A 24683-nucleotide genomic window follows, 5' to 3' on the forward strand; every position below is an offset into this window, starting at 1 on the left:
GTTTTAATTTCATAATTGATTATATAATTTTTATAAGGACATTAGGACGTGTCCCAAATTATATCTCAAGTTAACATGAATTACTTGTTAAAATTTTATAGCTTTTAAGGTGATGTTCTATAGGCTCCAAGATTTTCTACAACTGAATTTAAAATATATGAACAACACGTTTTTAACATCTCAAAGCTTTTAACTAAAATCGAAAGTCAAAATAATCCAAACCCGTGTATTTTACAATGCATCATCTTGCAAACGTGTGTTTGGATAGAGTATTGTTTAGAATATAATTTAAAATAATTATTATAATAAATTTTTTGGATGTATATAAGATAAAAAGATAATTAAAATTATATTTTAAAAAATGATTGACAAATATATTTATGAAACAAGTAAATTATTATTTAAAAAAAAATGTGTCCAAAAGCATCTACCTCGTGTTTACACATGGACATACATGTGCACGTCCAACTTCCCTAATAAAAAAAAAGTGTGCATAATAAATTTGATTATGGAAATAAAATATTTTTGCACCTGTAAGACAAGACGGACTGCAAGTAGGAGATCCAATATTCAAGACGTCTTGCTCGGAAAAAAAATAAAAACTTTTAAGGAGATTTAGTTGCACAATTGTGTATAGGTATGCAACTCCAATTCAATGAAATAAGGTGACAATATCAGTGAGATATAAGCCCAACTTCAGCTTCAATTGCCTCCCATCAATCAATACGGCTCCAACTGCCATATCAGATTTCTCGATCACTTTGAGAATTCAAAGTGGAAGATAAACAGCTCAGGAGACTGGAGACCGTTGACGGGGAACAGCAGCATTACCCATCTATCTATTCAAGGTGGCATTGATAGTTTGACACGGGTCTGGCCCAACAACACAGTGACGGAGCCAGAATTTTTTTTTTTGTAGGGGGCCAAATTTTTTTCTAACAAAATCATCTTAATACGTTATGTTTAAAATAATTTTCATCTATTTAAAAATATCAAATATTAACTTCAATTATAAAAGTATGTCTATTCATAAATATGCAGCATAGTCATAACGAAAATTAAGACAAAAAATAACTTTTGATTAAATATCTTAAAATATGACAAATCACCAAGTTGCACATTATGAAAAGATATTCCAATATGTAGCCTATGCAAAAAAAAAAAAATTATGAAATATAAATATAACTATTTTTAATTAAAAAATATAAAAGTTATGTTAACATACACTGAAATTTCAACATCTTTTCATAAAAGTAAATTGAACTTTACGTTCTTTTTAGAAGTAAATTTATTTATGATTTAATCAATGCTAAATTTTGCAACAACTTTCTTTTTCGATGTACATAATTAGGCAATTGTTCAAGAAATTATCTTCCATCTTATTTTGAAACTGCCTTGATTATCTTCATAATTGAAAATGTCCGTTCTATAGTTGTAGTTGATATAGGAAGAATGAGGACGAGCCTAATCAATTGGACTAAATTGTATATTTGTATATAAGCCAATAAAGTAATTACTTTTATTTTAGCCCATTGATAATTATGAATCGAGTCTTTTATTATAATGTATCAAATTGGGTCAATTTACTATGGATTATCCATTATATGTTTACTTTTTTTAAAGTTAAATACTAATTATCCATTATAATTAGTATATTTACACGCTATAAATTAAAATTTTCAAAACTTAAACTGCATGGACTCCGTCATTGCAACAGCTACATGGGCATGCATCTCCTACTTCCCTAATCAATGACAACGTCCATCTGAGATCTGCTGCAAATATTTTTAATCACATGCATAAGTGTAAATCAATCACGGAAACATGCATATTTCTTCTTCCTTCTTTTTTTTTTTTTTTTTTTTTTAAGAAGGAAGAGAGAAGAAGAGGAGGAGAGTTGTGCTGGGAAAGCCGGATGCAGAGGTTCTACTGGTTGATGCATGACTCGTCGGTTCTGTTCGTAGTAAATATTGCATGATACTACTTGATTATAAAGGGTTTTTTTCTATTAGTCAATTAGTTGCCTAAAGGGCACACAATTAGAAATAGATTTAGTGTTTTTTTTTTTTTCACAAAAGAACTGATTTTCTTCTACGAAAGTGTTGGAAGGGTAATGCCTTTAAAATTTTAATAGTTGATGCACCTTCTTTTTTTTCTGTGTTTATTAAATGTCATTAGGGCATAAATTACAAATATCTAATTACTACAAAAGTTCAATTAGATAGGGTAGTCAAATAAATAAACTGTAACGAGGAGACAAATTTAGGTAGGCGGTACAATTTCATTAAGTAAAAAGATGTTTTCCCTCGTGGAATTATACAATTTTTTGACGATTAATGCTTTATGTTAAGGAAAAATCGTTCAAAATATCTCTTATATTTTGCCAAATAAACTTTTTTGTTTTTCACTTTTAAAATGGTAACTTTATGTTCTTTTACAAAATCAAATCCATAAAATTTAGTCATAGTTTTCAACCATTTTTTTTGTTATGCTGAATCCATCCCATGACTCACACGTGATTATTTTTTAGAATTAAAAAAGTCAGATCTTATTTATAGTTAAACAAATAATCCGATTCATGCTTATTTCTTCTCCAAAAAAAGTAGGATATAGCCCAAACCATGTTTATTTTTGATAAAAAAAAATTGGAATCGAATCCAATTCATATTTATTATTGTCACTAAAAATATAGGATCTGATCTTGTTATACATAAAAAAAAATTATTGCAAGTGATTCACGCGATGATTTCAGATTAAAAAGTGATCAAAAAATTAAATTAGAACTAAATTTTTCCAACTTTTTAATTTGTAAATGATGTAAAGTTAATATTTTAAAAATGAATAATTAAAATTTTTTATTTGACAGAACGTAAAGAATATTTTGTACGATTCTTCCTTATTTTAATGACTATTATGATTTGGTGATTTCTCGTTGAAGCAGCTGACTAAATAAAAACGTGTGGTCAGAGAGCACAGGTCAAATGTTGGGGAGACACGGTGGCTGTGACTGTGAGCCCACCAGAGTCTACGGGTATTAGCTGGCTTTTGATGTAATCTGCGTGGCTGCCTACAGTTTTTTAAAGAACCTCAATCAAGCTGATGAGGTTTGAAAAGAATATTGGGATAATTTCAAAAACCTCGCTAAGATTTCTAATTATTTCATTGGTCTTTCTTCAAGTTTTAAAAATTATATTAACCTCTCCTAAATTTGATTATCTTATAATATTTAGATCCAATTGATACTTAAAAAAGTAATATAATGAGAGAGAAGATAATATGATCCATCATTGCTCCTTATCTATTATATTATTTAATTAATTTAATACCAATCCACAAATTAAAGAAAAACACTAAAATTTATTGTTTATCATTAGGAATCAAATCACATATAGTATCAAAAAATAGTATATCATGTTATATTTTCACTTAATACAAGTTCCAAATTACTTTTTTTTAATTGCATATCCATTATCAAACATAATCAACAACAAATAATAAAAAATTTTGCAACTAAAATATTACAGAGAACAAATTTTAACATCATAAATATTCTTGGCAACATATTAAGATTAGTTGCTGAGATTTTATGGCATTAAAGTTTGTTTAATATTTTGGTTACAAATTTTTTTGATTATTTATTATTGATCATGTTTGACGATGAGTTCGTAATTGAAAAAAGCAATTTAAGTCTTACATTAAATAAAATATATAGAATAATATACTAATTTTGATGCTATGTGTGATTTAATCCCTGATGATAAACAACAAATTTTAGTATTTTCTTTAATGTTTGGACATGTGTTAGATTAATCAAATAATTTAGTAGATAAAGGACAGTGACGGAATCATATTATTTTATGTTTCCTAATATCACTTTTTAATTATTGGTTGAATCTAAATGTTACAAGATAATAAATTTTAAAAGAAATTAACGTAATTTTTAAAGCTCAGAGGGAGGCCAGTGAAATAGTAAAAAATCTCAGGGTCGGTTTTTGAAATTATTCCAAGAATAATTTACAGTTTTCAATTTCAAGATTCCAAAATAGTCCTCGTCAGTCTTCCCAACAATCTCAAAATCTGGAAGCTTCTCCAATTCCATGTGGGAACTCGCGTAGGTTTCCGACATGTATTCCGCCCTTGTTAAGAAACTTCTAACTTCAATGATAAGACATTATAATTACAATAAACCCCTTAAACTTTACTTAAAAGTACTACTTCTCCCCTCCTCCCCCTTCATATATTAGCTATTGTTATTGCTGTATTAGCTATATTACCTATTTCTGCACAAAATGCCAGATTTGCCATCCTCAACTCCAAGTAAAATTTGGACACAACAGAAGTAGCTTGTCATTTCAACAAAAGTTGTTGTGGAAATAAAAATTGGACCGTGACAATATTTGATACTTTAATTGTTTCTACTCTATAATGGTACCTAAGTTTGAATTTGAAATTTAACTTTTACACATATGTCATGGATTTAATGGTGATAATGTATACACTATTAATGTATATAAGATTTACTCGATATTTTGCATTATATATAAGATTTACTCTAACGGCGATAATGTATACACTACCAGTGTTGGATGAATGATAATTATGCAAAATTTGAATTTGAAATTTAACTTTTACACATATATCATGGATCCAACGGTGATAGTGTATATACTGTTAGTGCATATAAGATTTACTCCACATTTTGCTAGTTTTTTTTTTGGGTGCTCATTGTTCAACCATAGAAACAAGTCCTTGTGTAGTTCAACTTTTGTACATCCTTAAGGTTGAGAATCATGTTCCATTGCATGAATTAGTTCTTCTTCTTTTTGCACATTCATCTATTAAAGAAAATATCGTGAAAATAGTAGAAAGAGCTAGAAATGCATTAAAGGCCAATTTGAAGCGACAGGTACGAGATGGACATAACATATAAAGCTAAGCTGAGTAAAAAGCTCACCAAAACATTAACAATAAATAAATAGATGAATAAAGGCAATTCAATAAGGAAAAAGGGAGATAAAAAAAGAAAATAAAAAATTCAAAGGAGAATTATCTAAAGATGTCTCAATGTTAAAAGAATCTTAGTCCAAGAACATCAAAATTGAGGTAAGATGATCGTTAACCACTTTGGGATTTCCTAATGCCAGATAGCCCTCTTGCCTTGGGGATGCAACAAAGTGTAAAACAAAATGATTTGGTTAACTTTTGCTCCTAGAATGTATACTAATTAGAGAGGTGTTAGGTGTTAATTTTTTGATAAAAGTAAAATTAATTTAGAAAAACATCTAAATATAGGGATACAATTATGATTGTGAATGTAATCATTTTAGTTAGTTGAGGGGTTAGAGGAGAATTTTTAGATTTTTTTTTTCATTGTAAATAATTGTGAATATGTGCTTTCCTGCGACAACTTAAAACTTTTAAAGCGTGGACGAGAATCCTAATTGAAATATTACAAGTTATTATTTGGCAAATAGGAGGGCAATTGTAATTGGAAGAGAAAGCAGGGATAAAAAAAAAAGAAAAAGAAAAAACAAATCTAAGGGCAGATACGTCATTGCACCAACATCGCGCAGTTGCAAATTTGAGACCGTGGCTTCATCATGGATCATCAACTAATCCATCGTTTCTTTTTCTTTCCCCCCCAAATGTCAATTGCTAGTCGGGGGTCATCAAAATCAACGATCGCCGTCAATTTCTCGGATCCAGCAGAAACTGTAGAAGAGTAAAGCCGAGGAACGATTCAAAAGGGGTACAAGGGTTGCAGAGATTTGAGAGAGATATGGCGAGGAGACCGGACGAGGAATACGACTACCTATTCAAGGTGGTATTAATCGGCGATTCCGGGGTAGGCAAATCCAATTTGCTCTCCCGATTCACCAGGAACGAATTCTGCTTGGAATCCAAATCCACCATCGGCGTCGAATTCGCCACCCGCACCCTTCAGGTGCCCATCCACACGCCCACATTCTTTTTCCACCCTACGACTACTAGCTCTTAACTAACTCGCTCTCTTTCGCCCACTTTCTCTCTCACACACTCACACACTTAAGAAGAACCCAAAAAAAGCTGAATTCTTTACTTCCTACTAAGTATGTTTTTGAATGTCTGCTACTTGTAGTAGCAGTAGTTGCATTATTAGCACTACATTGCTTTGCTGGATATTTTCATCATTTTCACTCTCCAATGCTGTTTATATTAGATCTGTAATTGTGGGCATCTATCCGTCTAATGGTTGTATGTTGGATTAGTTTTGCTTTTAAATTTCTATGATTTGCAATTTTAGTATAACCATAGGACAATTTAGTGGTATGGGTGCGTATGAACTTTGTTTTGGTTTAAGATACCTGGTAGTAAGGTAATGCTTGCAAAGATTCGACGAATGAGGTGAGGGGATATCACTGTTTGCTCATTGATTAGTAAGAAACAAGGAAAAACAGAGGTAAAGTTTTTTTTTTATGAGCATTTAATGCAATCCCGTGATCTATTTTCCTTTCAAAGCCTATAAGCTACTCTGGCCAAGTTGTAATCTAGCTAACATTGAATGTGGTTATGGGTGACTTGCCTGAGTGCTTTCTGATTCTTGTTTTGTGTGTGTGTGTGTGTGTGTGTGTTAGATAGCAGGTTGTACAACTTGAAAGCTCTCCATGATCACACAACCGGGGAGCCCGGTTGAATTAGATGTCACATTGTTGCATCTGAGGCTCAATCCTAGATTGAAAAGCTGCCTGAGTTTTTGTTGAGAAGAGAAAAGCTGTCTGACCTTAAATGTAGTTAAGGTCTTATTTCCTAATGGAGTTTGATTGAAATGGTCGATCATTTGAATTTTAAATCAGATGTTATGGCCTTTTATTTGAGGAAATGGCAAGTCGAATAGTTTACTGTTTTTCGACTGCATCTGAGCTCGGTTGTGTTTAGATTTCTTCCTGCTGTATCCTTGCGTATTTGTGTTGGTTCACTTCATGCTGTGAAATCTATACACAGTTTATTGCTTGGATATACAGTTAACACTCGTTACTTTTCTAGGTTGAGGGAAGGACTATAAAAGCTCAGATTTGGGACACAGCTGGCCAGGAGAGATACAGAGCCATTACAAGTGCCTATTACAGAGGTGCTCTTGGAGCTCTTCTGGTTTATGACGTGACAAAACCAACCACCTTTGACAATGTCAGCAGGTGGCTGAAGGAGCTGAGGGACCATGCAGATTCCAACATTGTCATCATGCTCATTGGAAACAAGACTGACCTGAAGCATCTCCGAGCAGTTGCTACAGAGGATGCTCAAAGCTTTGCTGAGAAGGAAGGCCTTGCTTTTATTGAAACATCTGCTTTAGAAGCAACAAATGTAGAGAAGGCTTTTCAGACAATACTTGGAGACATATATCGTATAATTAGTAAGAAGTCGCTTGCTTCTGATGAGTCAGCGCCAGCAAGCATTAAAGAAGGACAAACTTTAGTTGTGGGAGCCGATGAGACCAACGCCAAGAAGGCTTGCTGTTCATCATAAATGTTGTATTCTCATCTGAATCACCTCTTCTCTTGCCAACTCCTCAGCCCTACCAAGAAGCCTTATATTCATCTCATTTCTTTTTCTTTTGTTTTTTCATCTCTGTTTTATGTTTATTATATTGACGAAGCTACTTTCACTTTTCTTTGTTCCATTCTAGTTCTTTTTGGTGATGTCATTGGATGAGTATATGATTTCCAGATGGTTTTTGTCATATTATGTATTTATTCAAGTGCCATGAAAATTCCAGCAGAAGAAAAGTGTATTGTTTTCCTGTTTTTGCAGTTCAAGGTTGGCGAAAGCCGTTCAAGCCAAATCAGATGCATTTACATAAAACCACTGCCGAAAATTTTGCACTTCCAGAGTGGAGCCATGGTCACACCGTAAATGGTTAACAATGTTGTACTTTCCCTCCTTTCTCCTCCCTCACGCCGCCAACGTACACAGCATAGAAGGATACTTCCTCTCCGCCCCCCACCCTCGCACCCCCAATGCACGCACCGAATAAATCAGCAGTCTCTCCAAAACGGTTTCGTAACCTTAAACATTTACAAGTAAAATAAAAGTTCCCATGGATAAACCTAGTTCCCCTTCACTTTCAGTTTACCTTCAGATAAACCTATCATTGTCTCTTCAGTGATTGGGTTCACACATTCAGGCTGCTATTTTCAGATAAACTGATTTCCAGATTCGGCACAGCATGTTAATGGGTCTGAAATTAAGTGTACGAGTGTATATGGCGCATTTGTACCATATTGGAAGAAAAGCTAGGACATATCACTGCCTCTCTTGTATCTCCAGTCTCCACGTATTATTTCATTTGTCAAGGCTGGCTTGGTAAAAGGACCAACCTCACGATATATATGCCATTTAATCTCAATGACAGCGTTACAGCAAACCAATTGGTAGTCATACTTACCTTTTTCTCTTTGCTTTAAACTACGAAAAGAAAATGAAGCAGAACAGAGAGGTAGGAGAAAGCATTACAGTAAATACTATTTCATGATCAATTTATGGAGGCAAGACCCACATAATAAGTATGGAAAAGAATTGTTTGACAATGTGCCTTTTGACTTCACAAAAACAGACAATAGACCATCTCATCACACCAGCTTCACACAAATAATCATAATAAACATAATTTCTATGAATCTACCAGTAAAAAATGTTAATAAAAGAGACTCTAAAAAGGAAGAATTGGTAGACAAAGTAAGAATGATATGTATAACAAAGAAAGAAAAGACAGTCCAATAAACAAGAAGTACAGACCTTCTTCCTCTTAAATCCACAAAATACAATTGGCATCAACTTATAAGCACATTAGAAGATTAACGAGGTCAACAGTCTACACAAGAAGAAGGTTTAGCATTTTTTTAAACATTTTTCTGCTAGATTGCATTAAAGAACTACAGTCACATGTACAGTTAACCACAACAGTTGCTTTTCTGCTCAATTGGCTGCCCCTTAATCTGAACAGTGCTTGTTGCCTTCTTGCTTGCAGATGGCTGGTTACCCATTCTGCAAAAAAAATTCAACTATCAGAACAGATGATAAAAGCAAATCAACTGTAACAATGACAACTTAACACTATTTCAAGTCAATGAATCTACAAAAGCACCGGTAGTATTCAGTTGCATTACTTTTTCTTAATCTCGCTAGCCATAGTTAAGAAAGCCTGCTCCACATTAATAGAATCCTTCGCACTGGTCTCAAGAAATGGGATCCCAAGCTCATCTGCAAATGCCTGAGATTCACTCCAGCCAATACAGACATTTGAATTAGATGATATTAAAAGAAAATTATTATAAACAAGCAGAGCATAAACTAAGCTCGCAATTTTTAGAACACACAAAAAAACCAAAATGTAGATTTCTTTTCTAAATTTCGAATCACTCCATCACATCAAACCCTGGACCAACATCTGCATGTGTGTTGTAATATGGCAAAATGTGACGTTTTACAAAGGCTTAGACCATCCATTATCTAGGATAGATGTACATTCAGCAGTAGTAGCAGGGCAAACTGTCAGCAAATACCATCAAATGAGACTGGTTTGCCAGTATGGTGTTGTTCAAGTAGATGCTGAAAATGTGCATCTCTGACAGGTCAAATCATTCTGCTGCATGTCAGCAAGGTCAATGCACCCATTCTTTCAAACAAAAAAGAAATATAACAGCCAAGTACGAAATCTTGAAGTATAAGACTAACATGTAGTATGTTTGTCACAAGTTTTCTGGTCTGTCAGCTTTTCCTTCCCCAGACCCCCCTTATTTATTTTTTAGGACATAATATGAAGCTTGAAATCCAAGTACCGGAATGTGTGCACTAGCTACTAAGCAACTCCGAAAAGATATAAGCGATCAAATAGTTCAGGATAGAAAAATTACACATATACCTTTGCAGTCTGGGTATCAACAACCTTGTTCTCAACTAAATCGCATTTGTTCCCCACCAGAAGCTTGCACACACTATCATTAGCGTATCTATCAATCTCATTCAACCACTGCTTAACGTTGTTGAAGCTTTCCATCTCCGTTACATCATACACAATCTGTTGCAATTTAAAAGTGTGTAAGAGCCAAAAAGGAACCAAAAGAAGGCCTTAACACAAATACCATCAAACAAAACACAGTAAGGGCTGATTTGCTTTAAGAAAATTGAGATGGGAATTTAATTATTCTTGAGAACTGATTATTTTATGTCCATTAACAAAAAGGATGTGCAACCCTTCATTACTTGTCCATGATCCAACAGTCCCTTCACTCATTTCAAGACAAATTCCAAATATAAGCAAAGTTCTGGATTTAGATATTCCTACAAGTACGATCAAAATTCAACATTTTTCTTTTGGTGTCAAACAATATAAAAATGAAAAGTTAATTCTTGGTGGCTGAAGAAAAATGACATTAAATCTAAAAAGAATGTTAATCTCAGTTCACGATTCCAATGCAACTAGTTAGAGCTCGCGAGGAGCGATGTTAAATAATATGATGGGTAAAATTCCAATGGAAATATAAGACATTTGATTTTCAAATTATTTCAATAGTTTAACAAACTACACCTTGCTTGCCGGTGAGCAATTTCAACTTTTTGAGAATAAAAAGTTTTGAGTAATCTACATAGACAGGCTGATTTAAGACGAGTTCTAGAATATTGATGATAGCAGTATGTATTAAAAGAAAGATTCAAGGATGTCACCACGGACCAATATACTGGAGAAAATCTAGTTCGAGTATAACATACCTAAACATGCAAAGTTTCATGCCAAAAGAAAAAATATTAACAGGACAAAAAGCGTACTCCAAGTGAATAAATAAGAAGGCTGATGAAGAAACTCCAAGGCTTTGACCTACATCTCCCCAGTTCTAAGCACTCTTTTTTGCCATAAAAGCATTCCAAAAAGTTTAGTAACCTCTTCCTTAAACCTTTTCACAACAATCAACCAGAAAATACATATGTTACTCATGCTGCAGTCCAACACAGTGTCAGCTGTAAGTCCCAATTCATATTCTTGTGCTGCCTAATGTTGGAGAGTTTCCCCTTAAAAAGTTATCCAAAAAATCCAAGGAATAAAGGATATGTAGTAGGCATATACACTGACTCTATAGGTCATGGAAATTGAGTTTGTCAACTCAATGTGGATATTGACAACATAATTAAAACTATATCAAAGTCTTACAGTCCCTAGCACAATATACTCAAAAGTCAGACATCTCTTACGAACTTTGCATGCTCAAACAAGCTTTAATAAAATATGATGGAACAAGATACCTTGACCAATTGACCGGCAATCCACGTAGATAGCATGTTTGCCAAAGTAATTAACATATAATAAACATCTATGAGAGGAAAATGAACATATCCAGGCCGCAGAAACAGATCCAAAGCATCCAAAATCCTGAATATCTCATAAAAGAACAAAAACAGTTGCTACATACAGAACATAGAGCAGACATCTGAAAGCAGCAAAGTGCATGTTTATTAAAAAAAAAATTTAACTATACTCCAACTAAATATCAAGGCATAAGCATTGCCTTCCTAAGAGTATAAAATTCAGAAAATCTTGAGCCAAATAAAGCTGTAAAATGATATTCCTTACTATTATTCCATGAGCTCCACGATAGTAGCTGCTGGTTATAGTCCTGAAACGCTCCTGGCCAGCAGTATCCCACTGAAGAGGCAAGTGACAGAGTCATCAGTAATATATCATCTGCACTTGAACTCGACTCCCCGCACACACACACACACACCCCCCCCCCCCCCCCCCACCCCAAAAAAAAAAAAACCTACAATCTATTCATGCATCATCACTCTGCTAATAGCTCATTTGCATTTCTTTCCAACTTGCTTCTTTGCAGCAACTATAACCCTCAGGCCACTAAAATCAACTCAACCATCAAAAGCCCCTTGTTCAAAATAAACAAAAAGAACAAAAGCCTCGTTGCACCCTATCCTAGTATTTAGGGTCGCCTAAGCTCGCCTCTCATAACAAAAATAAATCAAAACACAAATGAAGGAAATGCACTATCTAATGCATGGAACAATCAATTCCCTAAAGAATCTTGAAGGTCATATCTTAATTCATCATATGCAACTAGCCAATTTTTTTCCTAGTAAGTAATAATCAAAACAACAGAGCTCATGAGTGTAGTAGAAACATAAAAAAAGAATAGATTCACTCACAATTTGCAGCTTGATTGTCTTTCCATCCAGCTCCACAGTCCTAATTTTCTGCAAAAGTTTAAAAAGATTTATGTTACCTAATCATCACTAAATAAATAGTTGCAAACTATGTAACACCACGAGTTACAAACTAAAGAACTTACAAAATCAACTCCGATAGTGCTGATGTAACTATCCACGTAAGAGTCATCCTGAAATCACCAACAAATATCGTAATAACTTCCACCGAAAATACAGCTCTCTTTACTTCATAACTTACTACTTCATCAATTAACCTTTAAAGAAAAATATGAATATTATAAGAAATGACGGTCAACAACCATAATACACCCAACAAAATGTACTAACGATGAGCAGACAGTTTAAAGTATAGATGAAGCGAACATACAGCGAATCGGAGAAGAAGACAAGATTTGCCGACAGATGAGTCGCCGATTAGAAGTAGCTTGAACAAATAATCGCTTTTAACAAACAACAGGAAAATTAGATTAACAGTTAACAAAAGCAATATATACCAAAACAAGCAAAAATTGAAGAAGAAATTTAGCAAAAGGCGGTATGAAATGATGAAATCTTACTATTCGTTACTCATTTCTTCTAAATTCGTGAAATCTTCTTTGCCGAAATCAAAAGGTTTCCTTTTTGCCGAACAGCAGCAGAAGAAGAAAGAAAGGAAAGGGGAGAGAGAATAGAGTAGTTGAGTGCTAAGTGGGGTACTCGTGGGGATAAATAAAGACTACAGCGGTAGTGCAATTGAAGGCTTGTTACTTTTCTCGTTTTCCAACTTGTGTAATTCCAACTTCAACCCACTTTTTAGAATTAATTGCGATATACGCTCATGAACTATCACCAATTTGTACTTTACCCCTCAACTATTCATTAGTAACTTATTGTGTGACTTAAAATCAATTGAAACTCAAAGGAGTTTTTCAAACTCTTTGAAGCTCCAGTTGAGAAAGATTTGTTCATTTACGGTACTAAACTCTTTTCATCAAAAAAATAACTGTCAAAAATAATTGATTTTTGATCAATTTGAGCAACGTGCTACGACATTTTTGCATATTTGCACTAAAGATTGAACCATGAGCTTTTGTTAAATTTGGACTTGTTACGTTACTTTTATGAGATAAAAAAAAAGTAACTTCTGATTAACATTGGACCGTCTATTACTAATGGAGTATTAAAAGCGGATTCTACAGCAAACTTTTATCGAGTGAAAATGAAACCCAAACTCATTATTGTTTGATGTTTCTAACAAGTGCATCAAATGAGATCAAACAAAGTCAACAATGAAATGAAAACTGAAGCTATTCAAATTTGGCTTAATACATTGGATTTGCATGAAAAAAAAAAAGAGCGCAGCCTAGCCAGCGTAGCGAGTTTGGCATTTTTGCCCAGACACGAGCTTGCTTCGTGCAATTTTGTCAATCTGTGGGCTATATATATATACATGGATGGAAGAATTAATAATGTTAGAACAGCAAGTTTCCAAACTACTTAGTCGTGCAGCAAAGAGTTGATGATATTGGCAAAGAAGACAACATATTGATACTACTGTATCTTGTTTTTTGTGTCCGCTTTGGTTCATTGGTCGGTCTCAGTTTTATCTATTTCGGGCAGAAAATTGAATCAGTATCCAATGTTGTCTTTATTTCTGCACAAAGCCATGTTGTCTTTAGTACCTTTATTTTTCTTGTGCTTTCCCTCATCAATGAAACGACAAACTAAAAGTTGAAAGTCCTGAGCATCTTGCATCAGTATCAAGTCTCAAAATACCTGCCGCAGAAAAAAAAAAAAAAAAAAAAAAAAAAAAGAGAGCTTCCTAGAAGGAACGATGACGACGTGATTCTCGTACACAAAAACCATGCTAGAAACATCATCACGGGCAGAAGGGCTGGTTCAAGTTACTCCTATAACTTGGGATTCTAAAATGCCTTATCCTTCCTTCTTGTTTCTTCACGTATGCATCACACAAGAAGGCCCTGGAGAACTTATCTTCAACATCTCTATTCACGTCATGCACAAAAACATCAGTTACTCCATCTTCTCGATTCCTCGCCATCATCCCGGCTGTGTATATGGCTGTCATTCTCCCTGGAGCTTCGTCATAGTAACCTGTTGGAGCATCAACCATGATCAAATCCCATTTTATCTCATAAACTTCACTAGGCAAGCCCTTTAAGGCAAGCTGGCACATTGAGTATCTGGGATCAGCAACAGGTGTGCACTCGGGCCCTTTGCCCACCTCCAACAGCTCATCTGCCTGATTCACTTTGCTATCATAGCTAACATGATACGACTCTAGCATTGGAAATCTTCTCTTAATTTGCTCAATCCAGGACTCGTCTTCTTCGAGGAAAATAGTCCGTCCACCAGAGTTGAGCGCGCTCCACATAAGGCTGTCGTGGCCTAGCCCGAACACAAGGAAATTACAAGGGGACTTCTTCTCCAAAATCTTGGAGGTTACTGAGATCTCTTTCAGCGTTTGCTGTGGAATGATGGAGGAGGTTGAATAGTGAATGATGGCTTGAGCTAAGGTGGACGGGATTTTGTTGCAAGACGGCGAACAGTTTGAAATCTTCTCATCTTTCAAAGGACCACTCAAGGGTCTTGGAAGAGTTGGGATTGGACTTTGATTGGAGGATGAAAAGCTTGATCTCAAGACAAAGAGAAGGAAAAAAGCGATAAAAACGCCAAGCATTAGAAGCTTTATGTTAAGGGGATTTTGGGTCTTAGGCCTCATGATTTGCTGATGATCAAACTTTCAGTTTCTGCAGGGGGAGATCCTGTCCTGTGGTAAGGGTCTATATTTGCTTCTGAAATATAGTGTACGTAGTACATCATGTTGCATTGATAGAGAGAGCACTAAACACTTAGATAGCTGTAGTAATGCTTGGAGATGAAGTGATGAAGACAAAGAAACTACAAAGATTTTGATTGAAGCAAAATAGTTGCTGGTAGATCTGCTAAGTTGGTGGAGATTTTCGCGTCAGGATGGAATAGTGGATGGTGATGGACCTTTACTACGTACTTTGATGTTGATCAGGTCGAGATACAGATATGGATGTGATTCAATACTTTTACACCTGTTTAAGGACATCGGATATCTGAGTTTAGGGACTGCCAAAAAGATAATCGTAGGTGAACGGATTCTGTAACATTAATTGACAACCATTCTCTAGAGCCCTGAATCTGCTTCGAGCTACCTTTGAAACTAATTATCTCCTTGCCTCAGTGAAAATATTGGATTGCAGGAAGCATTTTTTAAATCCCTGGTTTAGAAATTGTCATTGCATGGACCAATAGCTGGTTAACACTTCCTCTTATAGTTATAGCCCCACAGTCTGTTACCATTCACGTTGAGAACCAAATTAACAGGTTACATTTTACCATTTTACTCCTACTTGCCTTGGATCCCAATTTGTAGTACAGCAACAAAGGATTCTGAGCATTCCTTCACAAAACAACTCTCTCTGCTAACTTACATGTGATCCAAAAAAACTCTGATTCTCTTTCATTAGCTCGATGCTGGCCTGGGGTGTCAAAATTTTACATATGTGCATGAATGGCTTCGCCATTACAATAAACAAAAGAAAAAGAACATGGTAAAACTGTACAAAAGATTGTCACTAACTGCCATACACCATCAGGAATGATTTCCTCCCCATCCAACAAGCATGAAGTTGCTTGTCATTTTCTTTCATAGTGATACCCATCATTTTGGGTGATTTTTTTTCTTTTCCAGGCTACCCGATTTCTTCCCATCATGTGCTGCTTTCAAAGGTAGGAACCTTATTTTAGGTCTGGAACGTCGAGTCGCTAATGCATTTCAATCCCAGATAGCCCAATGACATTTTTCCTCTCATGCTGATGAGGTTTGCTTAATCTCTGAAGCAGTAGACTCGCGAACTCAAGGCGTGCTATCATGACACAGGATTCAATCCATAGGTAGCAGGAAATTCCTCGCAAGGTCACCGGCCATTCCCTACATACTGCAGCAACAGTTCTGTCTGTCCATTATCAGCATAGGTTTTTGTGTTCTTATTTTTGTCAATACGAGCTTTCCGAACTGCATTTTGTATTTGTTTCTCATGTTCTTTGAGCATTTCCTCAATATTTCCTCCAGGGGGAAGCAATGGTCCAGAGTAGTGAATCCTCGACTTCTTCAGAGCGTAACCCTGATGTAAAAACCAAAACAAGCAAATTCAAAAATAATTTCATTTTGGCTTTTCAGTGAATGGAAGGGGCCCCAGGGAAGAAGATGTCTGGGTCTTAGTTTATGTCTCTGCATTGGTATGAGTATGTGCCTGGAAGTGGCAGTCATAGAACTCTTTTAAGTTAACCGAAAGATATCACTGATCACGTGGCCAAGCCCCGCAGGAAAATTTCTAAATATTGAAAACGGAAAAATAAAAAAGATACTAACAAGTATCTTTACTCCCTTACCCCATTAAATTCCTTTCTGTATGCCTGTTCATCCTTCTTGTGTGACGAACTCGTCCCTCCCAGCAGATGGCATGTTGAACCAGAATCATTTAGGCGCTCCTCCATCCATTGAGGATGGGTACTACCCTCTCCACTAAGATCAAGGTGAGAACTGCCATGAGCTGCAACTGAGTTGGAGAACCTAGACAACTTTGCAGCTGTTCCTTGGGATTTGTTTGGTATTTGCATTCTAGACTCTGCGCCATACCTTGAACAATTAATGTTGGACCCGGCTTCATTTACATCCATATTTAAGGAACTTCTTGAAGCACCATTTTGCAACAAATGACCTTTATTTAAAGATGGTCTGGATGGTTCAATTGGGAAGCCAGAACCACCATCTTCTTCATGATTATACTTCTCACTAATGCTTTTGGGGTTCGATTGAGCCTGCCATTTCTGGATTCAAGAAAATTTAGATTGATCAGTATATTATACAGAACCTAAGACATCTCGAGGCATTCATGCTCATGGTCTAACAATATAGGTTTACATATTTGTGATCATTGTCTTAAGTAATCCAGAAATACCTGCATGGATGTCAGCAGCTCAGCATTAGCATCCGGTGCTGGGACAGCTTTGGATTCTTTGGAACCTTTTCTGTAAGATTCAATCCCACGTCCTTTACTGCCAGCAGCTTTTTGCCTGATATCATGAAAATAACAAATTTATAATTTAGAAAAAAGCTAAATCCACATATTTAGTTCTTACAGAAACAATAGAGAATGAAATCCTTGATGATCAGATATTTATTCTGAAAACAAAAAGGAAATGATCTTCAGTTGGTTCACAATCCATGATTGGTTAAAAGAATAAAAACACAAAGAAGGAAATCCTATTCATCTTTTAAGTGAACTACATGCTACACAGCCCAGATCAAAATATACTCTAGCTAGTTGAAAACATGCATCACAAATCTTGTAGGCATGCTACTGTACGAATGTCAAATTCTGAAGTACAAAAACAATTGTAAAACTGTAACGACTGATTGCAGATTTACAAATACAGTGACTGAAATGTTAGTAAAAGAACCCAAAGTACTCCGATCAAAGTAGTACAGAAATACATTTAAAAATTATTTACCTTCTAGCTTCTTCATCTCGAATCTTAGCATCAAATTCTTTGCTTGGTGGATACTTTGGCAAACTTGAGGGCGCACAAGGAAGAGGCTTTGTTGTGAAGAACTGTAAAAATGCTTCAATATGAGGAGGTAACTTTTTGAAAACAATAGAGGGAAATTATTCATCCAAGTGAATAAAGGAATACTGTGTCTCGCACTGCAATCCCCGAAACCTAAATACTACTTGATGTGGGTAATCACCTAAATGACAGCATAGAAAAGTACGTAGGATCTTCATAGTTATGACTGCCATTATCAAGTAAGTTGCACAATAATCTCTAAAACTATAATCCAACCAGATACTTTTCTTCTTGGAAATTAAGTCCAGTGTAAAGGTAAAGAGTGTAGGCCATCAAATTATAAAAGATTAGTGCTGTAATCAGACGCTAAGAGAGCATTTAAAAAAATTAATGCATCAATTTGTGCTTAAGCCTAGAAAGGAGAGAGAATTAAATGCACAGATGTGAACATTCCCAAGCAACAGGAAAAATTAAATTTTTAGGAAGAAAAGGAATTGCGTACCAAAAGAGCATAAAACAAAAGAATTTTGAATTACCTCACTTTCAAGTGCAGAAGTTGCAGATCCCCGACGTTCAGGTTCAAAAGCAAGAAGAGAATCTAGAAGTGTCAATGCTGAAGGTGGAAAATCCTTGAATGTCTCACCCACAGAACGCTTGTAAGGATGTTGAGGTTTAAAAATTGTAGCATGTGGCAGTTTAGACTTCTTCCAATATTCCTCAGATGGTGAGCCACAAAGTTTAAATATTTTATGCAGCTGTTCCACCTGCACACAAAAATAAGAAGGTTAAAATGTTTAACCAAATTCAAGTCATTCACAAACCAACAAATCCTGCGCTAAGCTCATAACTCAAAGGATCGACAAAGCACAGAGACACAAAGAAACCAGATGAGAAAAGTTAAACCTTCAAATCCAGAGCAGTACACAAATCAGGAGACAAAGTTGTCCTATACAATCATGAACATCAAGTCAGTTAATCCTTCAGCTCACTAAACAATCTCAAGTAAAATTTATGTAATCTTTTATAGATAAAACAGAACCAGATGTATTCTAACTCAGCACACTGCTTGTGAAATTCTATTTGGGATTTGCCTAAAATTTTTCTTTAACTTATCTGTCTTCGTTTCGAGTTCAGAAAGCACTGATACTATTATTGACCAATCACTTCTTAAAGTAGACCTCTCCACATTTCTGCAACTCAGTAGCATAGCAGAACAGCCTTCTAAACTAGACTTGCTCACACTCTTGTTGAATCTAACCAAATCCATGCTACATAACAAACCAACAAATTTAATATGCTGTCATCTCCACAGATCCTTAAAACAGCGTCACATATATCTCCATTTCAAAGATATTCTTGTAATCTTCAGCATGCCTTAGCCGACTACACTGACTACACTTACATGTAGTTAGCTTCATTCAACGCCATGAAGCATCATTCAACTTACTCTTGCCATAACATTCTTAAACATACTCACAATCCTATCCCCACTCTAGGTTGTTCTTGTTCTTTCAGCTTCCTCTAAGCTTTTTCATCAACTCCAAACCTCTACCAGCTACAGACTTCTTATAGTTAAGGATCTATAACTAAAATTCACATGATCAAGTATTTACATCATATCAATAAGATTATCATAGTAGCTAAGAAAAGCATATACTTTACCTAAAGACAGTTCAAATGAAAAACTACTAGAAACTTCAAGACACTACATTAATTACTAAATGAGGAAGAAAATTCAGCAAAGGAAAGAGGATCTGGTTGCACAAGTGCTAAGAGGAGCCTGGTGCGACCACACTCTGTTTGGCTAATACTTGAGCATGAAAACAAGACACTTAAAAGATTATGGATGCAATCTTTAAATAACAGCTAAAGATTAGTAATGTAATACATATATTATGTGATTACATGATATCAAAACCAAGCAGATGTGCATATGAAAAGTTAAGACTTAGCCAAGCCACATAGCATCAAAATTTTGACAGAACCACAAAGAAAATAAATTGAAATATGATCTCTAGGTTTTTGAAATACACGCAAAGCTTGAAGGAGGAAAATCCCAAAGCAGGAGATATGAAGAGAATAGAAATGACAAAAATCATGTACCTGCAACATAGACCAGAACTTCCAAAATTAAAGCCCAAATTCTAAACATTTCATGCCTTAACAGCAGATATGTAGATAGCTCAGAATATAAAAGAATGCAATTTTTGTCCCATGGCTCTAAGCTGAGAGCTCTAACAGCATTAGATGCCATTCTATTGACACAGAGGAGTTCTAGATGATTTTTTATGAGAATGCTCGAGAAGCAGCTACTTAGATTTTCCTTTTATGTGCACTAATTGATGAAACCACTATGATTTATCTATAATTTCTTAATGCATCAATGGAATCAAATGAGCCAGACTCCATTATTTCACACAGAAGTAGTTTGTTAGTATTTGTAAATATTATAAAACTCAATCAAATAGAACTCACACTCCCCCCAATCAACTCCCTAAATCATCCTTTAATGTGTAAACTACCTCTGTTCTTCCCGGCATTATAGGTTTGCCAGCAAAGAGTTCTGCTAGAATGCAACCAGAACTCCATAAATCTACGGCTGCTCCATAATCTGTAGATCCAAGCAAGAGCTCAGGAGGCCGATACCACAAGGTCACTACACGACTTGTCAAGGGCTGCTTCTGATTAGCACGGAAAAAGGTTGCCAAACCAAAATCACCAATCTTAAGGTTTCCATCATTATCAATTAGGAGATTTGAACCTTTGATGTCCCGGTGTAGAACCCCACGATTATGGCAGTGTTCAAGTCCTCGAAGAAGTTGTTGCATGTAGCATTTAACCTGAAAAAACATACCACAACTATCCTCCATAAGAAATAGAGCAAGAATGGTATATAACGTCATAAATCATTACAAAAACTGGCAAGATTATCTAGACAAGAAACTACCTAAACATCAAAGATTTATAGAACAAATCATATGGTAATACTTGGATGTAGTTGGAAATATGCATGAGATAACCACAGAGAGGAAGATGGAATAAATATGAACTTTGGAATAAAACTTTGGAAACCAAACCACAACTCTGTATCAGCAGAGAATGACGAACTTTCAGCCGTTTCATTATGAGAGGAAGCAAAAACAATATAACAAGTATATGATGTTAAAAGTTTTTCTTGATAAAGTCCAAGCACTTGGTCACATTTTGCTCCCAGCTTCAAAATATAAAACACTTCTGGAACTTAAAAGCACAAGCTCAAGATGGAATTGCAATGCTATGAATCTAGCTAGTCTTTGCAAGCACGTCTACAAGCTCTATGCAGAGAATTCAAAAGAGACAACCCGAAATCAACAGAATAGTAAACTAAACTTTAAAAAATTCTTATAGATTAATCTGCTTAAAAAGTGCAGAAGTTTAAGTAGTATAAACAGCACATAAACAAAGACAGATGGAGCCATCAACTCCGGAATTATTTGTTCATATTAAGCCTTTGAAACATTTTTTGCAAGAAGAATTCCTCGCACTAACATTTGGTTAAAAGTGGGACCAGAAAGGAGCTGCAAATGCACCTGTGGTTCAGTGAATTGAATTTTTGGCGATGCAGCAAGACCAGCAAGATCATGCTCCATATACTCGAAAACAAGATATAAATTGCAAGAGACCCTCGAAGTAACCAGACCTTCCAACCTCATGACATTTGGGTGATCCAGCCTACGCAGAATAAGGATTTCTCTAGCCATAAATCGGACACTTTCTGGATCCATGTTGACGAACCTCACCTTCTTCAGCGCAACTACTTTTCCGGTTTCAAGGTCACGGGCTCTGTATACACTGCTATATGTCCCTTGACCTATCTGCATAATACACAAATTAACTTCAAACTATCAAAACGATGATCAAACATACAGATAAAACACGAAATAGTAGTCTTACTCCAGTTGATATGGCAAATGTTGAAGATAATGCACTATGTTTTTTTAAAGACCAAAGTACATTCATCCCTAAAAAGAAATATTTCAGAAAGATCAATAAATGAATGTTTGAATTAAACCTTGACATGAAATATCATCTTCTTTCCTGCATATAGATATAAAGATGCAGAAGGCATCTGAAGATTTGATTCAGTCCCGAGTTTTTCTATTCTTCCTTTCATAACCCAAATACACATATGTAATGCATGAAATTATCCTGCATTAACAATATTAACTAATGAATGATCAGAGTAACTTTTTATCCTGCATTAACAATATTAACCGATATATGGTCAGAATAACTTTTTATACATTTCTCTTGGCAAGCAGATATAGAAATCAATGACCTTGCAGTTTAGCAAAGAAAAAAATCAGAAAAAACAAGGCATGAAGATGTTAAAAATAACAGGAAAACAGGTTCATCAACAAATTATGCAAGTAAAGAAGAAAATTGCTGACAGACCTTGTCCAACTTCTCAAATGAGTCAGCCTTTCGAGGTATCCAACCTTTGATAGCTTCCCCAGCCACTGCTGTAAGCCACGATGGCCATCCAGCGACGGTTTGTGCCCCATCAACTCCATTTCGAACACTAAATATCCTAGACATTTGGGGTTCTCTTCCGCTCATTCCACCTCCAAATGCACCAGTTTCTGGCATCTGAGGCACCATAGAGTTCTCAACCACTGCAGATGTTTTCTCTGCCTCATCCCGAGAAGGAGGCGTTGAGCCTGCACTTTTCTCAACATTCTCTGTCGATATCAACCTAGCAGTTGCGTCATTTGCACCATTGTCAACCTCCACGACTACTTCCTCCTTTCTAGAGGATGCAATAAATCTTTTAGATGAAGCCTTTTTAGACTCTTTATCTCTGCCACGATTCTTACTTATATAAGCACCTTTAGAGCAAACGCAACCCATGGCCCGCCAAAATTTTTGCAGTCTCCTGTTCATGAACAGGAAACTGCAAAATCCCCTGAAAATCCTCAAACAATGCCAAACTTAATTTTCTAATTTTCTTCAATTCTAGCACTATCTAGCTCAAAACTAAGCAGCATTCTCCCAAAACCCAAAACCCTTCAACCAATTAAAACCTTTAAACCAGGATTTACAGCCAACCCTTCAGTCCAAATCAATGTCCCAACAAATTCTAACAGCAAAATCCAAAACCTCAAATTTTTCTTCAAAACCCAATTCAATTTTCTTTCCTTAAACACCAGAAACCCTCTGAGCTTTATAATAAAAAATGCTAAACTGCACCAAGAAAAATGTGAAGAGAAACAACTTACGAGAAGTATACAATCCTTATTGCAACTCCAGAAATCTCAATCCCAGACGTCAAGTTTAGATCTTTGCACAACCCAGATCCCCAATTCTAATAATCCACACGAAAAACAACCCACATTGCCAAAATAGTGATGATCTCACAAGAATAATTATCAAAAGAACATCTAATTTTTGTTCATTTGGGAGAAAAAAAATGAGTCAAAATAATTATGACCCAGATTCAGAACTAAAACCAATTGGTCAAATTCCGAGGCAACAAGTTATGTATTAGGGTTGTTTACCGAAAAATTCTCAAGTGAATCAACCAACAGCCTTTGATTTTATTCCCATCCAACGGACGGCAATTCAAAAAAAAATTAAAAATAAAACATGCGATTAAAACTAATTATTTAAAAATAAATAATTCTTTAAAAAAAAAGGGACTTCGGAATGCAATTGTGTCAATCTACAAGCGTTTTTTGTTAGAGGGAGTTTCGGATCTAAACAGTCCTAGAAATGCGATTGACCGATTAATATATAGATAAAGAAAAATAACAATTCCGTATAGAAACAGCAAACTATTTTCTCTTCGCTATTGGAAAGTAAAAACATCTGAATTTTGTGACAGCAAACGGGATCCTTCTCTTTTAATGGTGCCAATTTTTTTGAAATTTTTGCTGCATTTTTACAGTTTTTTTTTTTTTTTTTTTGAGAGAGAGAGAAGGGAAGAGGGAAGGGGCACGACGGTCTCGTGAGGAAGAAAGGGGGGAATAAATAGTGGGGTCCACTTTAGGGCCCGCGCGTAGGAACAGTGTCCTCATTGTCGCCACGTGTCAGGAAGTTCGGGTGTCCCTACTTATCAGTTTGGGACCCACGGGTGAAATATCCAGCATTATTGGGCCCGTGGCCTGGCAATTTCGGGTTCTTTTTGTGTTTTCTGGATCCTGATTCTTGACCCATTGCCATCAGTGGAGCCTCTTCTTTTTGTTTTCTGGTTTTGTCATCAAAATTTTATATATTAACATTTTATTGGGGTTTTGTTATCATTTACTCTATCTTCTCAGTTTTGGGGAAATAGATTCTGCTGGCTGTCAACATATTTTTAGTTCAACTTTCTAAACTTTTAGTTAAAGAAGAGTGACTTTTCAAATAAAGTGCAAAATGATATGTAAAGCCAAAAGTGTCTTTTTAGTTTAGAATTAGCCATCAAAAGTGAGTCAGCTCTGTTTAGATTGCTATTTTTTAAAATTTTTATAAAAATTTTATTTTAACGATTTGATATATATATAATTAAAAAAATAATTTAAAAATACGTTTACAGAAAACGTAAAAAATTTTCTATGAAAAATAACAATCCAATTAATGCAATCTCAAAATAAAATGTTTTTTCACACTAAATTAATAGCAATTGAAAACAGAAGAAAAAATAATTTCTATTTTAGCTTTACATAGGGAAACAAGAAGAGCTTAAAAAGAATTTCTTCCTTTTAATAAGTGGTGTGGAATTGGTCTTCCCATCCTCAGGTTTTGATTAGAAAATGATTTTTCTTTTTGGTCGATGTTTTTCTATCAAAAGATAGAAACACACACACCCAATTAGATTAGAAACACTCAAGAGGTTAACGGTTAGAGGACCT

The 24683-nt window shown here is 35.2% G+C and overlaps 4 protein-coding genes across 6 annotated transcripts; 1 reads left to right on the forward strand and 3 right to left on the reverse strand.

Moving 5' to 3' along the window:
* The first annotated feature begins 5628 nt into the window (after window positions 1-5628).
* On the forward strand, window positions 5629-7775 carry LOC113761406 (ras-related protein RABA2a). Its single transcript, XM_027304380.1, has 2 exons — window positions 5629-5944; window positions 7024-7775. The coding sequence occupies exons 1-2, from the start codon at window positions 5780-5782 to the stop codon at window positions 7501-7503; spliced, it is 645 nt and encodes a 214-aa protein (XP_027160181.1). The 5' UTR covers window positions 5629-5779; the 3' UTR covers window positions 7504-7775.
* A 925-nt stretch (window positions 7776-8700) lies between these two features.
* Window positions 8701-12904, reverse strand: LOC113762871 (ras-related protein RABD1). The gene is made up of 8 exons (XM_027306494.1): window positions 12765-12904; window positions 12575-12647; window positions 12330-12377; window positions 12187-12234; window positions 11603-11674; window positions 9899-10054; window positions 9144-9247; window positions 8701-9021 (listed from the first exon to the last, which is right to left on the reverse strand). The coding sequence occupies exons 1-8, from the start codon at window positions 12776-12778 to the stop codon at window positions 8928-8930; spliced, it is 609 nt and encodes a 202-aa protein (XP_027162295.1). The 5' UTR covers window positions 12779-12904; the 3' UTR covers window positions 8701-8927.
* A 951-nt stretch (window positions 12905-13855) lies between these two features.
* On the reverse strand, window positions 13856-15257 carry LOC113762344 (glucuronoxylan 4-O-methyltransferase 1). The gene has a single exon (XM_027305744.1). The coding sequence runs from the start codon at window positions 14927-14929 to the stop codon at window positions 14066-14068; it is 864 nt and encodes a 287-aa protein (XP_027161545.1). The 5' UTR covers window positions 14930-15257; the 3' UTR covers window positions 13856-14065.
* Window positions 15258-15674: 417 nt separating this feature from the next.
* LOC113757447 (probable serine/threonine-protein kinase At1g09600) lies at window positions 15675-23408 on the reverse strand. 3 transcript variants are annotated; one of them, XM_027300737.1, is made up of 9 exons: window positions 23070-23408; window positions 22246-22756; window positions 21381-21665; window positions 20334-20651; window positions 18348-18575; window positions 17755-17855; window positions 17202-17316; window positions 16633-17070; window positions 15675-16364 (listed from the first exon to the last, which is right to left on the reverse strand). In XM_027300737.1, the coding sequence occupies exons 2-9, from the start codon at window positions 22732-22734 to the stop codon at window positions 16158-16160; spliced, it is 2181 nt and encodes a 726-aa protein (XP_027156538.1). In that variant the 5' UTR covers window positions 22735-22756; window positions 23070-23408; the 3' UTR covers window positions 15675-16157. The 3 variants fall into 3 exon arrangements, with proteins under 3 accessions (XP_027156538.1, XP_027156544.1, XP_027156534.1); XM_027300743.1 differs by having other exon boundaries at window positions 16633-16868; window positions 16962-17070; window positions 22246-23408; XM_027300733.1 differs by having other exon boundaries at window positions 22246-23408.
* Between the last annotated feature and the right edge of the window lie 1275 nt (window positions 23409-24683).

The sequence above is a fragment of the Coffea eugenioides genome, chromosome 2 (genome assembly GCF_003713205.1).
Source record: "Coffea eugenioides isolate CCC68of chromosome 2, Ceug_1.0, whole genome shotgun sequence".
Taxonomy (NCBI): Eukaryota; Viridiplantae; Streptophyta; class Magnoliopsida; order Gentianales; family Rubiaceae; genus Coffea; species Coffea eugenioides.

Bases quoted from the DNA above. Each gene is read 5' to 3' on its own strand.
- LOC113761406 (XM_027304380.1), top strand. From the start codon at position 5,780: ATGGCGAGGAGACCGGACGAGGAATACGACTACCTATTCAAGGTGGTA. The intron at 5,945-7,023 runs GTGCCCATCCAC...TTACTTTTCTAG, and splicing joins TCGCCACCCGCACCCTTCAG to GTTGAGGGAAGGACTATAAA.
- LOC113762871 (XM_027306494.1), bottom strand. The intron at 11,675-12,186 runs GTGAGTGAATCT...TTGCCTCTTCAG, and splicing joins AGACAATCAAGCTGCAAATT to TGGGATACTGCTGGCCAGGA. The intron at 10,055-11,602 runs GTAAGGAATATC...AAATTGCAACAG, and splicing joins GTGGAGCTCATGGAATAATA to ATTGTGTATGATGTAACGGA.
- LOC113762344 (XM_027305744.1), bottom strand. From the start codon at position 14,929: ATGAGGCCTAAGACCCAAAATCCCCTTAACATAAAGCTTCTAATGCTT.
- LOC113757447 (XM_027300737.1), bottom strand. From the start codon at position 22,734: ATGAACAGGAGACTGCAAAAATTTTGGCGGGCCATGGGTTGCGTTTGC. The intron at 17,856-18,347 runs GTAATTCAAAAT...GCATTTTTACAG, and splicing joins CTTCTGCACTTGAAAGTGAG to TTCTTCACAACAAAGCCTCT. The intron at 17,071-17,201 runs GTATTTCTGGAT...TCTTGAATCCAG, and splicing joins AGCTGCTGACATCCATGCAG to AAATGGCAGGCTCAATCGAA.